The sequence below is a fragment of the Scyliorhinus canicula genome, chromosome 5 (genome assembly GCF_902713615.1).
Source record: "Scyliorhinus canicula chromosome 5, sScyCan1.1, whole genome shotgun sequence".
Lineage (NCBI taxonomy): Eukaryota > Metazoa > Chordata > Chondrichthyes > Carcharhiniformes > Scyliorhinidae > Scyliorhinus > Scyliorhinus canicula.
This window is the reverse complement of record NC_052150.1, coordinates 215,742,158-215,759,030: the sequence shown is the minus strand read 5'-3', so window position 1 is coordinate 215,759,030 and position 16,873 is coordinate 215,742,158. Positions and strand designations below refer to the sequence as shown.

Here is a 16,873-nt window from a genome sequence, read left to right as displayed (position 1 = left end):
GGCACTGAAAGACAAACAGAAATCTGGGGAGGACCGTCATTTTCACGGTCTGTACCCTCCCCGCCAGTGATAGCGGCAGCTCTCCCAGTCTCTTCTCCTGTCCTCTTGCCTGGATCGCGAACATCTTACTTTTCCTTCATGTTCAATTTATACCCCGAAAAATTACCAAATTCCCCCAAGATTTGCATTACTTCCCCCATTCCCTCCAACGGATCCAAAATATACAAGGGCAGGTTATCTGCGTAGAGCGAGACCCGGTGCTCCACCCTCCCCCCCCCCCCCCCCCCCCCCCCCCTCCCACGAACCAGCCCTTTCCAGTTCCTAGAGGCTCTTAATGCCATGGCCAATGGCTCTGTGGCCAGAGCAAACAGTAACGGGGAGAGGGGCAGCCTTGCCTTGTCCCTCGGTGTAGTTTAAAATACCCCGACCTCAGCCGGTTCGTACGGACACTCGCTAGTGGTGCCTGATAGAGCAACCGCACCCAGTCAATAAAGCCCTCACCAAACCCAAATCTTCTCAGCGCCTCCCACAGGTAATAACACTCCACCCGATCAAAAGCCTTCTCCATCGCTACCACTACCTCCGCCTCCTCTCCTTCTGAGGGCATCATAATAACATTTTGAAGCCTTTGAACATTGGCCTCGAGTTGCCTCCCCTTAACAAATCCCGAATGGTCTTCCCCTATCACCCCCGGGACACAGTCCTCTATCCTTGCGGCCAGTATCTTCGTCAGCAGTTTAGCGTCCACATTCGGTAGAGAAATTGGCCTATATGATCCGCATTGCTCCGGATCCTTCTCCTGTTTCGGGATCAGGGATTTGTTAAGGGGAGACAACTCAAGGCCAATGTTCAAAGGCTTCAAAATGTTATTATGATGCCCTCAGAAGGAGAGGAGGCGGAGGTAGTGGTAGCGATGGAGAAGGCTTTTGATCGGGTGGAGTGTTATTCTCATGTATTTTCTTGAATTCTGTTTAATTCCCTTTTCTTCCCATGTACTGAATGATCTGTTGAGCTGCTTGCAGAAAAATACTTTTCACTGTACCTCGGTACACGTGACAATAAACAAATCCAATCCAATCCAATCCAATGAAATCGAGGCCTGTGACATTGTTGGGGGAGGACTCCCTTCTCTCTAGCTTCGTTAAATGTCCTCACCAGCAGTGGGCTCGATTTCTTTGAAAACTTCTTATTGAATTCCACCGGATAGCCGTCCGGCCCCGGGGCCTTGTCCGACTGCATGCCCTCCAGCCCCTTGATTATTTCCTCAATCTCAATTGGGGCTCTCAACCTTTCCACCAGATCCTCCTCTACCCTCGGGAACCTCAACTGATCCAAAAACTGCCTCATCCCCTCCACCCCAGCTGGGGTTTCTGACTCATATAATTTACTCTTGAAGTCCTTAAACACCTCATTCACCCCCGCTGGGTCCAGGACAGTATTCCCACCTCTACTCTTTACTTTACCTATCTCCCCGATCGCCTCCCTTTTTCTGAGCTGGTGTGCCAACATTCTGCTTGCCTTTTCCCCGGACTCCTAGATTGCCGCCCCTTGACTTCCTCAACTGTTCCACCTCTTTCCCTGTGGTCAACGGCCCAAACTCCGACTGTAACCTCCGCCACTCCCTCAGTAGCCCCGCCTCTGGGGCCTCCGCGTATCTCCTGTCCACCTGGAGTATCTCCCTCACTAATCTATCCCTCTCAGCCTGTTCCGCCTTTTCTGTGTGGACCCGTATCGAGATTAATTCCCCTCTGACCACTGCCTTTTGAGCTTCCCACACCGTCACTGCAGAGACCTCCCCCGTATCATTTGTTTCCAGGTAATTCTAGATCGACTTGTTAACCCGCCTACAGATCGCTTCATCCGCTAGCAACTCCACATCCGGTCTCCACAGCGGGCATTGCTCTCGCTCCACACTAACCCGTAGATCCACCCAAAGCGGGGCATGATCCGACACTGCGATTGCCGATTACTCAGTATCCACCATCTCCGGTATTGGCGCCCTGCTCAGAACAAAAAAGTTGATGCGAGAGTAAACCTTGTAGACATGTGAGAAAAAAGAAAACTCCTTCGCCTTTGGCCGTGCAAACCTCCATGGGTCTACTCCCCCCATCTGTTCCATAAAACCCTTCAATTCCTTTGCCTCCCTGTCCTGGATTTTAACCGGTCCAATTCCGGATCAATGACTGTGTTGAAGTCCCCTCCCATGATCAGGTTTTGTGACTCTAAGTCTGGGATCTTACCTAAAACCCTCCTCATAAATTCCATATCGTCCCAATTCGGAGCATATATGTTGAGAAGTACCACTCGCATCCCCTCCAGCTTCCCACTCACCATTATGTACCTACCCCCCCTTGTCTGACACAATTCTCTCTGCCTCAAATGCCAGTCGTTTGCTGTTCAAGATCACTACCTCCTGGTCTTTGACTCCAGTCCTGAGTGGAATACTTGGCTGACCCATCCCTTCCTCAATCTCGTCTGGTCTGTAACCTTTAGGTGTGTCTCTTGTAGCATTGCCACGTCCGCCTTCGGCCCCCTGAAATGCACAAACACGCGAGCCCTCTTGACCGGCCCATCCAGCCCTCTAACGTTCCACGTAATCAGCCTTGTCGGGGGACTTCCTGCGTCCCCATGCTGACTAGCCATCACCCTTTTTAGGCCAGCCTCTAGCTCGCGCCCTCCGTCTCCTTGAGGCCCCCCTCGGGCAGTCACCGTTCCTGACCTCCCATTTGTTCCCTAGTAACAGTTCCTCCTCTGTCAGCAAAGCAGCTACCCCTCTCCCCCACCCCCCAGCAACAACACTAAAAACCCAACCCCCCCAAGTCAAGCTCCAGCTTAACACCTGCTCACCCCCCACTGTGCTTCCGAGAGTCTGCTGACCCATGCGGACTTGGTAGCGGCCGCACCTGGCACCAAGCAGTCTGTCTCCCCATTGTTCTCTCCCCTCTCCCCCCACATGGATAAACATTTTAAAAGCATCACATTCCCCAGTAAACAACATCAGAAAGAAAAACTCACCCAAAAAGCAGAACCAACACCAAAGCCCATCCCCCCTCTAACCAGCGTTTTGCAAGATAAAGCAACCATTAACCATCCAAACAGCCCCTTATTACACATAGCACTACTTGTACTTATACAGCCAGCACAACAAATCGCTGCCACAGTACTTCTCCAAGGCTTCAGTGTCTTTTAATTCGCCTCCAGCCTCTTTTCTTTAATAAAGATCCATACTTTGTCTGGCGTTTCAAAGTAGAAGTGCCGTTCCTCATGTGTGACCCACAGACGGGCTGGGTACAGCATCCCAAACTTCATCCCCTTTCTAAAGAGGGTCGTTTTTGCCCGATGGAACCCAGCTCGTCTCTTGGCCAAATCCGCTCCCAGGTCCTGATAAATGCGCAGCTCACAGTTCTCCTACTTGCTGCGCCCGTTCTTTCTTGGCCCACCGCAAAACGTGTTCCTTGTCCAGGAAATGGTGAAAGCGGACCACCATGTCCCTCGGTGGCTCGTTCATACGGGGGCTTCTTCACGAGGGCTCTGTGCGCTCTGTCCACCTCCAGGGGCCGAGGGAATGCCCCAGCCCCCATCAACTTCTCCAGCATGTCCGTAACATACACCCTCACATCCCATCCCTCACTGCCTTCAGGCAGGCCGTCAATTCTAAGACTCTGCTTCCTGGACCTGTTCTCCAGGTCCTCCAGCTTCTCCTGCATTATTTTCTGGCGGTCGTTCACCATCTCCACCTTGGTTTCCAGCACGGTTATGTACCCCCCGTACTCAGACATCTATTTCTCCACCTCCTGGATCGCTCTCCCGTGGGTTTCTTGATTCTGCACCACTTGATCAATCAAAGCCTTGATCGGGTCCAGCGTGTCCTTCTTCAGCTTGGCGAAGCAATCCTCGAAAAACTTTGCCAGCTGCTCCATCGACCACTGTGCCGTCTCCCCGTGGTCCTGCTGCTCCGCCATGCTGTCCCGTGCTACCAGCTCTGCTTGCAACTCCCTTGTAGGGCTTTGTCTTCTCACACGGCCACTTCTGGCCCAATTCTCCATACACCGGAGGGGGCTTTATCCTTACTGTCTCACTCTTCACCGATTTATCCCATAAAATCCAGAAAAAAACGGGGTTAAAAATGTCCAAAAGTCCATCACAGGCTGGAGCTATCAAATGTGTGACCTACTCCTCCATAGCCGCCACCGGAAGACCCTATTCCCTTTCTTGACAGGGGAACAACATTCATCTCCCTCCAATCATCTGGTACTACTCCAGTGGAGAGTGAGGACGCAAAGATCATCACCAACAGTGCAGCAATCTCCTCCCTTGTTTCCTGTAGTAACCTTGGGTCTATCCCATCTGGCCCAGGGGACTTATCTATGCTGATGCTTTTCAAAATTTCCAGCACATCCTTCTTCTTAATATCAACGTGTTCAAGTTTATTAATCTGGTTCGCACTGTTCTCATGAACAACAATGTCCCTCTCTCTAGTGAATACTGAAGCAAAATTAGTTAGGGCCTCCCCTATCTCCTCAGACTCTCGGCACATGTTCCCTCCACTATCCCTGATTGACTCTACTCTCACTCTGATCATCCTCTTATTCTCATGATTGGGAAACTTGCAGATGACACAAAGATTGGCTGAATGGTGGACAGTGTAGAAGATAGCTAAAATCTCCAAAATGATACAGATGGATTGGTGGATGAGGCGATAACATTGCAGAAGGAATTTAACACAGAGAAGTGTGAGGTCATGCATTTAGGGAGGTCAAACAGTTGTAGGGAGTGTACAATAAATGGGAATATACTATGGGGCGTTGATGAAGTGAGAGATCTTGGCGTACAGGTACACAGGTTCCTAAAGACAGCAGTTCAAGTGGACTAGGTTGTAAAGAGAGCATATGGAATGCTCATCTTCATTGGCAGAGGTATAGAATATAAAAGTACGGTCACAATGTTGGAATGTTATAAAACACTGGAGAGGCCACAACTGGAGAGGAAATGTGTGCAGCTCTGGTCAACACATTAAAGGAAGGACGTTATTGCTCTGGAGAGAGTGCAGAGCAGGTTTATAAGAATGTTGCCAGGGCTAGAAAGTGTAGGGACGAGGAGAGATTGGATAGGTTGGGGTTATTTTCCTTAGAACAAAGAAGGCTGAGGGGTGATGTAATTGAGGTGTACAAAATTATGAGGGGAAGAGATAGATTAGGGTGGACAGAATAAAATTGTTTCCCTTGGTGGAGAATTATAGAACCAGAGGACACAGAGTCAAGGTAAGTGGCAGAAGGTGTAGAGGGGACGTAAGGAAGAACGTTTTTATGCGGAGGGTAGTGGGAGTCTGGAATTCGCTGCCCGGGTTGGTGGTGGAGACAGAGACCCTAAACTCTTTCAAAAAGTACGTGGATCTGCACCTTTAGTGCTGTGAGCTACAGGGCGATGGACAGGGTGCAGGAAGGTGGGATTAGAAAGGGCACCTGGGGTGTCCTCGGGCTGGCATGGCCAAGATGGGCCGAATGGCCCCCTTCTGTGCTGTAAGTTTTTCTATGGTTCGATCTAGAGGCCACCAATGGTTACAGGATAGAAGGAAGCTATTCGGTCCTTCACCTCTGTGCTGTCTGATTGAGAGATCAACTCAGCTCGTCTCCCCCTCACCCCGTCGTTTCCCTGCAAACGTTTTCCCTTCAGGTAATTGTCCAGTTCCCTTTTGAAAGCTAGAATTGAATCTGCCCTCATCACGTTCTCAAGCAGTTCATTCCACCTCCTAACCACCCATTGCTTGAAAAAAAAAAATCTTTTGCACGTCATTTCTGGTTCTTTCAGTCATTTTGAAGCAATGTCCTCTGGGTCTCTTCTGCCAATGTGGACAATTTCTCCCCATCGACTCTGTCCAGACCCCTCATGATTTTGGACACCTCTTGCCATTCTCACCACCGAAGGAGAACAGGTCCGCCTTTGCCAAGCTATCTGGTTACTGAAGTCCCCCATCTCCAGACTCACACCAAGGCCTCTGGGGCAACATAGGTGCACAAGAACGCTATAAATGAAATGTGCTGTGCTCTGAACAAACATGGTTCACGGTTGTATGACTGTAGAGCTCAGCCCTAGCTTTCACTCAACAGCATTATTGAGCAATTAGTAAACAGCCTAAGGAATTCAACATTCACTACATCACAGGGAATTAATGCTAAAATCCCTTCAAATCTGTCAACGATTTTGACACTTGGGTATTATCCCTGCAGAGAAGCATTCATGCACTTTTTAAGTTCTTACTTTCCCTGAAAGATATTTCGCCTCATCCACCAATCCCTGAAAGTTTCCCTAGGGCATGTCTCTCTTTCTGAAGCCTCACAAAAAGGGAGCATCGATCTTGCATTAAAACGCGGCTATATCGGCTGACAAGCGTCCGGCCTCTAGACGGCAGCATTTTCAATCCCACAAGCACACTTTGCAGCAGGAATCCCTGGACTAGTCAGTAGGAGTGATTGTTCCTGAATCCAGGAACGTTTCTTGCATGTTCTGAGGTAAATACCCGTAACATCTGCCAACAACCAGCATTCATTTGGTACCTTTGATGTAGAGAGGAGAAGAGATTTAAGGAGGGTCCAGTATGTTGAAGGCATGCCCACCAGATGTGGAGCAATTACCAAGGAATGCAGCAACACGGGACTTAGGAATAGAGTAGGCCATTCAGCCCCTCGAGCCTGTTCTACCATTCAATAGGTTTGTGCCTTATCTAGTTGTGGTCTCAACTCCAGTTTCCTGTCGGCCTCTCCCCATAACTCTTGACCCCCCCCCCCCCCCCCCCCCAGTTTTCTACCAAAAACCTATCAAACTTTGCCTTGAATAAGTTCAATGACCCGGCCTCTACTGTTTTCTGGGGAGGAGAATTCCACAGACTCATGACCCTGTGAGACAAAATGAATTCTCCTCACTCTGTTGAACTGTGTCCCCGAGCTCTAGTCTCCCCCACGAGAGGCAACATCCTCCCGGTATCCATCCTTTGAAGCCCCTCAGAATCTTGGATGCTTCAAAGAGATAACTTCTCATTCTTCTGAACCTCAGTGGGTATAACGGCAAGCTAGAATCACAGAACGATAGAGAGTTTAAGACACAGAAAGAGGCCACGCGGCCCATTGTGTCTGAATAACCTCACACATTTCCACATTGTATTCCATCTGCTACTTCATTGCCCACTCTTCCAGCCTATCTTAGACCTTCTGCAGTCCGCCTGCTTCCTCAATACTGCCTGTCCCTCTACAGATCCTTGTATCATCTACAAACTTTAAAAAAAAATTTTTATCGTGGCAATTTTAACGTGGCCAATCCACCTAACCATCACATCTTTGGGTTGAGGGGACAAAACCCGCGCAGACACGGGGAGAATGTGCAAACTCCACACGGACAGTGTCCCAGGGCCGGGATTCGAACCCAGGTCCTCAGCACCGTAGTCCGAGTGCTAACCACTGTACCACCATGCTGCCTCCTCATCTGCAAACGTAACAACAGTGCCTTCAGTTCCTTCTTCCAGATCTTCCTGAAGTTTGCAGCTATTCTACTCACTATCTACCGTATGGTCCATTTTAGTGTCATCTGCAAATTTCTGGATCAGTTCCCCAACATTTGCTTCCAAATCATTAACGTATACCACAAAAAGCAGCGGCCTGGTATTGAGCTCTGCTGGAAACAACCTTCCAGTCACAAAAACATCCATCAACAATTACACTTGCTTTCCGGTCACTGAGCCAATTTTGTTACATTCCCCTGGGTTCCCATGGGCTATAATTCTTTTAACCAGCCTGCCATGTGGGACCCTGTCAACAGCCTAGCTAAAATCCCAGGCGATCACATCAACTGCACTACCTTTGTTAATCCTCCTTGCTGCTTCCTCCAAAACTTCAATCAAATCAGTGAGACATGACCTTCCCTTAATACATCTTTGCGGATGCTCCATGATTAAAATTCATGCCTTCCTCAGTGACAGTTTATCCTATCCCTCAGAATTGATTACGATAATTTGTCCCCCATCCATGTCAGACTGACTGACCTGTACCTGTCCTTGGCTCCCTTTTCTTGTTCAACTTTTCTTCATAAGTTAAACCCTTCATCGCAGCGATGAGTCGGATGAACCTTCTATGAACTGCTTACATACAACAGAGAACCTACAGTGCAGAAAGAGGCCATTCAGCCCATCGAGTCTGCACCGACCCACTTAAGCCCTCACTTCCACCCTATACCCCTCACCCAATAACCTCTCCTAATCTTTTTGGACACTAAGGGCAATTTAGCATGGCCAGTCCACCTAACCTGCATAGGCAGTGACCCAGCGGGTAATCAAACCTGGGACCCCGGCACTATGAAGCCACAGTGCTAGCCACTATGCTACCGTGTTGCTTCTATTGCAATTGCATCATTTTTTTTCAAATATGAAGAGCAAAACCTGGGGATGTGCAAGTGGCCAGAATTGGGCGTGGCTGGAGAACACATTCAGGTTTTAGGGCCGGAGGAGGTTCTGAGGGCTGGGGCAATGGAGAGAACGTAAAAGCAGTCTGAGGTTTTAAAAATCAAGGCTTTATCAGACCGGGAACTAACACAGGCGAGTGAACAAGTGGTTAATAGATGAATAGCACTTTGCCCAAGCTAGGATATGGATAGCAGGGAGTTGGATGAGCTCAACCTGATCGAGGATCAAACCAAAACATTCGAAAGTAATTAAAAATAATGTCCATTTCAATTTGTGAGGATTAGCGACGGAGTGCGTGCCGTGCAGGACTCTATCTAAACAAAGCTCCCCGCATTAGAACAACAAAAGCAAATCCTATCAGAGCGAAGCACTTCTGTTTGTTCATCTCTCAATGGTGTTAATTTTAGACTGCCTGTTACATCTGGGTGATTGAACGTTTCAAATGCAAATTAAGTGCTGTGATTCTGTGCATCGCTGAGTTGGAACAGGAGGGCTGGTGTGGAAGTGAAAGGCGGGTTGCCCAGAGACGATTAAACCAATGAATCAAATGCAGCAGCAGTTCGATGAAGTTAAGAGGAGGAAGGTATCGGGGAATGTTCCACTGAGAGCACCTCAAGGCAGCTGGGTGATTGTGTGAAAATAATAGGCACCTGCAAACTAATTGTTTCGCATATAGAAGGCCTTCATTGTGATTCTTTTAGTGATGTTCATGTGTTCTATGCAGCACAGGAGGTCAATCAGCCCACTTGTTCCTGAAGCTGCCTCTTTAAAACAGTATTACAATACATCCATATCCTAAACTCAGATGCAACAGGTAAAAGGCATCAAGATTTTTTTCCCAAGATGGCGGCGGAGCATGGCGACTCTCTGCGAGCTCTCCCAGCCAGACCCTTTTCTTTTTTGTCTACTGCGTACGTACTGTTCACGTTTCCTTGGCCGCAGAAATATACTTTTCACTGTACTTCGGTACATGTGACAATAAAATCAAATCAAGTGAGTGTGTTTTGTTTGCACTGTCTGGCCAAATGTTTCTGCACCTCAGCTGCTGTTCTCAAGCTGGCAGTAATGTAGGAAGTGACAAACAAGGCAATGGGAAGTTTCTTAAGGCGAATTGAAGCAATGCCTGCTCATTTTGTTGTGATGTAACATATGTGGGAGGAGACCGGAGCACATAGAGGAAACCCACGCAGACCCGGGAGGAACACGCAAACTCCACACAGACAGTCACCCAAGGCCAGAATCGAACCTGGATCCCTGGCACTGTGAGGCAGCAGTGCTAACCACTGTGCCACCGTGCTGCCCAAAGAGGTTAGCTAACTCAGACCCAACAGACCCTCTGTTCTGCACAGTTCAAATTCATACCAGATTTGGAATGCACTGTCCAAAAGGATGGCGGAAACATGCTGGCTGGGATTTTACGACCCCGCGCCGGGTCGAAGAATCCCCGGGAGGGGGGGGGGGGGGGAGGGGGGGGGGGGGGAGTACCGTGCCACGCCGTTCCGACGCCGGCCAGCCGATTCTCTGGCGCCGGTTCTCGGGTGTCCGCAGGATTATCACCTCGCCAGTCGGGGGCCGTTGAAAGTGCCCCCCCCCCCCGGCGATTCTCTGCGCCTCAACAGGCCAAGTGCCCACCGAGGTGGGTTACGTATGGTCCGACCCTCCCGGCAGGACCTCGCAGTTCTGGCTGTGGGGCTGTCCTGGTTGGGGGGGGGGGGGGGGGAGCATCCGACCCCGGGGTGGGCCTCCACAGTGGCCTGGCTCGCGATCGGGGCCTACCAATCGGCGGGCGGGCTAGTTCTGTGGAGTGCCAATGTTCCTCTGCGCCGGGCTCCTGTAGGGCTCCCCATATTGCCTTGGGGCCGGCGTGGAGACGGGAACCCACACACATGCGCAGACCCGCGCCGGCTGTGGCGCGCCAGCTTCCAAGCTCTGGTACAGCGGACACCACTCCGGCTCTGTACTAGACCCCTAGGAAGGGGTGCATACCAGGGCCTGGCAGCCCATTGGCGCCGGAGTGGCTCACGCCACTTTTGACGTTGGTGTCAGAACTTGGCTGTGGGATCGGAGAATCCCGGCCGTTATCTCAAAAGGGGATTAGATTTGAAAAGAAAAAAACTGCATGCAAAGAGATTAGAAGAGTGGGACTAATTACTATCTTCAGGATTCATGTAAGATACTGAGGCGTTTGTTTGGATTCCTGTCAGAAATTCATTATGGTGCACAGAAGGAAGCTATTTGGCCCATCAAGTCCATACTGGCCCTCAGTAGAACAATCCAAACTGGATGAAATGCACTGCTGGGTTGAAGCAAATCCATCAACTTGTAATTATGTTTGACACTGTAAGATATTGCCGTACCAGCCTCCCCGGACAGGCGCCGGAATGTGGCGACTAGGGGCTTTTCACAGTAACTTCATTGAAGCCTACTCATGACAATAAGCGATTTTCATTTTTCATTCATTTTCATATTGGAAGACAAATTTCCAACAACCATTTTATGAAGTGCAAGGAATAGCTACTGCTCGACCATACGTCAAATTGAAATCAAATGCTCTTTGACATAACTGGTGTGATTGACCAGTCACCCAGCCGTGTGTTTCTCAGTGGCACACTATTCACTGGAGGTGGGATTCTCTGCTCCGCCGCTTGTCAATGGGGTTTCCCATTGAAGCCAACCCACTCCGCTGGGAAAACTGTGGGTGGGGTGCACTGCAGGCGGGAAGCGAGAATCCCAACAACAGGAGAATTCGGAACAATGTTTTTTTGTATTGCTTTTTTCTGGTATGCAGGGCCATAGGGCAGGAGCGGTTGGGAGGGGCTGATGGAGTGGGAATAACTGGAGAGCGCTTTTAAAGAGACAGAATAGGAACAATGGGCCAAATGACCCCCTTCTGTGTTATATGATTCCATGGACAGACAATGCCCATTCCAAGTAAATCATTCGAAGCTGTGGGGCGAGGAAATGGGGAACAACCGAGCAAAAAGTACCGAAACATCATCAGAACTTTTATGAGCACTTACCACCTGCAATAGGGCAAGATACCCTGTGCCGACATTGTCAAAGTTGACCTTCTCGTTATGCCATCGCAAGTCCGTATTATTTTGCAATTCGCAATCGCTCTTGTTGTTGACTATGTTGATGGGCAAACGATCTCCGCTGGTCATATTCTTACACTGATAGAATTTGCCTGAGAAGAGGTTGACCCCCATGATGCTAAAAATGAGCCAGAAGATGAGACAGACGAAGAAAACATTCATGATGGATGGGACGGCACCGACGAGTGCATTAACCACCACCTAAACCAGATTAATTGGAAAAAAACGATTATAAATCTGGAGATAAACAGTGTGCAAAGTAGAAGGAACTGCATCTCTTTACTATGTACCCCTCTGTCATTTGGCACAAAAGCTTCTCTCCTCTCCTCCCTTCAAAACAGTGAAGAAATGAAAGAGGGAATAAGGCAATTATTAACAGACAGGACTTGCACGATGGGGAGACCTTGGAATCTTGTTTTATCCCAGTGGCATTGCGACATTCATCTCCAATGTAGCATGGCGTCAGATCACACTAGTTCTCAAGCTCCCTAAGGAAAATCGTATGGGCGGGCCAGCGTTGCTTCCGTGAGGAGACTGCATTCCGTAGGAATTGGCCCAGGCAGCGGTCCAATGGATGATTTCTTTATTCCCCAAGCATTTTATCTGCCAGTCCAAATGGGTACAATGTAACAGAGAGCAGGCGACCACGGGTAGCAGCGTATCGACCATAACAATTCAGCTCAGGCAACCAAACCATACAACTAAGTAAGACTGGATATTTACATGCCCATTAACTGTTAAAGAACGTGCAACGAGGATGCTTCACAGCAGACACATGCATTCACATTTTGTTATTGCTTTTCCTCGATTCTTCACTGGAGAAAAATCGCTGTGTGAAAATCCAATTTTCAAATTCAATAAAAGAAAACAAGGTTAACCAGGAATGGAGCGAGTGTGAGGGTGATCAGCATCTGTTAACTGGGCCGTTGGCATCGCAATCGGTCTCCTATCATTCAGTTAGATGTTTTTGGATGTCCAGCTTTGACTGGGCTACTTTATGGCAGTAAAGAATATTAGAAGCCTCATTTGCTATTATCTAGATTTTTCTTGCATTGAGGCAGCGGCCAAAGGAATTTGAAAGTGAACACAATTTGGTCCTGGAGGCCAGCCCTTCAATGGGTGAGTGGAATGGGATTTGAAAGGTGCATAGCCCAGTTTAAAACTGATCACTTTCAGAACCACCCTCACATGCTAGCCATTGCGTAAGTATCCATTAATCCACTATAAATGTGAGGGCAATAACATATAACATACAGTACGCACCCATGTAAATGCTGACACTGGTACATGTACCGCACACCACCACACAGAAATTGCATGCCATCTTCTAACATCCACTGCTCACTGGGCTGAGAATGCACCGTGTGATCTTAGTAATGGTGAGGTCGACACGCTTACGAATGTGATTCCTTTGCCCCTGTCGAGCAAAGAAATTAACCTGCACAGTTTTAGCAAACGCAGCCAATGCGTTTGTTACTAATATCACACAGCACAATTCTAACCGCCAGATGGTTTCTGCACTGACCTGAGATGCCAGCCTATTGACTCCACCTCATCATCATTCTCAGATTGCCATCTCCTCTGCTATGTTGGCCACACAGTCTAACTAGTTCACACGCACACACGTACAGAACTACGCAGTACCAGATGTGCTAGCTGTCAGCTTTCATCAATGGTGTGCTGTATGTATCAAAACACTATTGAGATGCACAGATTTGTATTCAGGGAATGACGGCGAACATATTTATTTGTCATATGGGATGAAAAAATGATGACAACTGTGCTGAGTGTAATAGTTGTTAATGCGTCATCTTTTAGCTTCCACTAAATTTGGCACAAGTGTGTGATGTGCGAAATGGGGTAAAGCCACTTTGGACTATATTACATTTCCACGTGCCTTGTAACCTGGCAGATTTTATTTATCGCTCCTCCCTCAACAACTGGTGAAATGCCCTTTCCGTTTATTGTAATAAACTATCCTGTTCCTTTATTTGCACAGAGCGAGTACAATTTTCCTCAAGTGTCACGGGAATGTGTTTTCCAATTTGTTCAATTGTTGCTATTGATCCCTGGGCCTGTCTCAATTGTTTGCTATTTGCTGCTCCCCAGACTGCAGGAACCCAGGCAATCTCTCACTCGCACAACTTGCGGATGAACCAGATGAAAATTTCAACTAAATCTCCACGGGGCCTTTATGAAATTTGCAGGCGATGACACTGATCAGTAAAATACAGCCAGCCGCATTGATGTATTTTACAATGACTGTTGCTTGGGGGTTTGGGGAAGGGAAATAAGGATACTTTCCTACGAAACGACTCATGTGTAGACCCTGTTGGGGTTCTTAAATAACCCTGACGTGTCAGTTTGCATGGCGGGAGAGGGGGGTTCTTCACAATATCACTTGTCATGTCACAATGAACCACCAGGGGCAGTGTACGTGACTGGAGGCCAAAGAAAATCTTGCACTTCCTTTAACAATTTGCCGAGAGTTATGCTCGAGAGGATTGGTGAAGGTTATTTATTGGTGAGGGGTGGCACAGTAGCACAGTGGTTAGCTTTGTTGCTTCACAGTGCCAGGGACCCGGGTTCAATTCCCGGCTTGGGTCACTGTCTGTGCCGGGTTTGCACATTCTCCCCGTGTCTGCGTGGGTTTCCTCCGGGTGCTCCGGTTTCCTCCCACAAAGTCCCGAAAGACGTGCTCGTTAGATGAATTGGACATTCTGAATTCTCCCTCTGTGTACCCGAACAGGTGCTGGAATGTGGCGACTAGGGGATTTTCACAGTAACTTCATTGCAGTGTTAATGTAAGCCTACTTGTGACACTAATAAAGATTATTATTAATAAAGATCATTATTTCTCTACTTTGTAGGAAGAATGGGGTGATTGCATGGATTTATCTTAGTATACTGTTTCTTTAATGTGAATTGCATTATTTGGACTTAGTTGGTCCTCAGTAAAGTTGTAACCCTGTTTTATTGACTAGATTTCGATGTTCTTTCCAGCTTGTGGCATGTGAGGTCTTCCAATAAGGGATCCATTTTGGATGAATCAAGCCAATTGGCCTTACTATCTACACTGTAGTATACTGAGTAGGAATGGACACTCAACAGGTTTCTAGCAGTTGAGCCCACTAAGATCTCATTGTTGACTGAAAACGTACATTATTGAGATGGATTACACTGGAAGCATTTATCTTTAAATGGTCGGTACGAACTACATAGCTATTTGGGTGACTGCAGATGGGTATATTGAGTCCAAAGACTTTTTCCTCACTTCCTAAAAATTAACAGGACAGATTTCCTGGATTATTTAGGTATAGGCTGCTATCCCACCAGAAAATTGCCTCAGAGTCTCGAGGAGTTAAAGATAATTTCCAAGACACCCAAGCGATGAATCAGCGGGAAGTAAGAAATGATAGTTTTTAGTTATTATCTTTGAACACTTTGGTCCATTAGTTATGATATCATCGACCACTGTGAGGAACCAAAATGCAGTTTCACTGGCAGGCAATCGTCTAATGGGGCAATGAAGAGTCTACTTTTCCATTGGCTGTACGCCAACAGATTGGGGGTGACCAATGGTAGGAGTGTGGGGGTGGTGCTGTTGGAGGTCACGTAATCAACAATCCAGCTATTTGAGTTCTGGGAAGGCGGGGGAATGAGGTTGGGGAGGATGGCATGTTCATACTGGAACCTGCTGAACTTTCCTTCTGCCTGCTTTAACCATCGGTCAGTGTGGAGAGATGGAATTTTCATTGACCATGTATCGCAGTGGATATTCCGGATGTGAAAGAGAATATCAATGAGCCAGTGTCATCAGCCGCATTGTGCTGAGCCTCTCCGTTCTGAATATGAAATATGGCTTCATTTACAAATCCATGCACAACTCAATAACATGCAACATAAACCATTTTACCATTAATGCCTGCATGGTAAGAATGGACTCAGTGTCACAGGCAAGGCCGTCCGATCCAAAGCATCAAGACCAATGCCATCCGTGTGTGTCCTGTTTGACTCTAACATCCCCTTCCCCCAACCAAGGATAAATTCCAGAGTCAAACATTTATTGAACATACACGTCTGTATTGCAGACATTCTAACAGACCATAGTCTTCAGTGCAGAATTATATGCTGATCGATTTAGGGAAACCCGTCCAGAGCTTGTGCTCCATGTAACCCCGACTTTTTGCAAAGAAACGTTGCCAAATGCTTGTTTGGTTGTCAGAATTGTTCATCGGGTTGCCAACCCTCCAGGACTGACCTGGAATCTTCAGGAATTAAAGGTTAATCTCCAGGGCAATCCAGGAATAAAATTCATAGAGATATTTGGAAAGAAAATGTGATTGTTTCTTTATTTGTTTTGAACACTGTCATGTAACAATTGTAAATATAAAGGAAACGGGATTAAAAAGGCTGTTTGACCCACAGCTAAGGGTGAGCCAGTGCAGCACTGGAGAGGGCTGATTGCTTTCCATTGACATGGAAAAGTGGAACACTACGAAGAGGACCACTGGCAGCGGGGGTGCGGGGATGTGTGGGGTGGAGAGGTGGGGGGGGGGGGGGGGGGTTGTCATTGAGGTCAGGGAGCCATGTGAGGAAAAACTCTAGAGGAATGTGTCCAACCAGAGTTGGCAACCCTAGTTAACAGGCCCAAATTAAAATGGCTGCCAGTTACCCATAATGCTTTGATCATTCACCTTGCCAGCGCACACAAAAAAAAGACTTATTATATATCCCATTTCAAGGTGGCATCCAAAACTAAAACAATATTAATTTTATCTAAATGTTAGAAGAAGAAAGAGAATATCAGCAAGATTCCAGAACTACCTGACACTTGGTGCATTCAATGGGTATATAGTAAGTTGCCTTAGCCTTTGATCAGAAATACAACATGCTTGATGTCCTGGAATATTGCATGCGCTATACGTGCTAAAGAGGACATTTTTTACTGAGGGGGGGTGGGGGGGGGGATTGTTCTGACAAAATGGAAGACAATCTCAGGGTGTTAAAAACACAATAGGAGACTTTCTCCTCACAATCTCTGGAGCAGAATTGCGTGTGTGTTTTTTTTCTGTCTGTGGGTAATACTTTCAAGAATGCTCAACAAAGAAGATAATAAAATGGACATGTGTAGTGGTTGAGGTTTGCAATCCTGTTCTCTTTACCAGCTCCAGACTTTAAACTCTTCACAAATGACCTCAGTCTGGAGATGCCAGGGAGGTTTGGCTGCTGGTTAATCCCTTCCATTTATACTGAATTACAGAGAACATAGAGCAGAGAAACAGATCCAACTATTCCACACTGATGTGTATACTCCACATGGGTTTCC

General features: G+C 47.7%; 1 protein-coding gene across 2 annotated transcripts in view; it reads right to left on the bottom strand.

The window, feature by feature from the left end:
- The window catches only part of scn5lab (sodium channel, voltage gated, type V-like, alpha b), a 707,937-nt gene that overhangs the window by 39,175 nt on the left and 651,889 nt on the right, over positions 1–16,873 (bottom strand). For both annotated transcript variants that reach the window (XM_038798482.1, XM_038798481.1), the window contains one exon: positions 11,470–11,745. In XM_038798482.1, the coding sequence (XP_038654410.1) occupies positions 11,470–11,745 (276 nt within the window). The remainder of the gene's footprint in view (positions 1–11,469; positions 11,746–16,873) is intronic.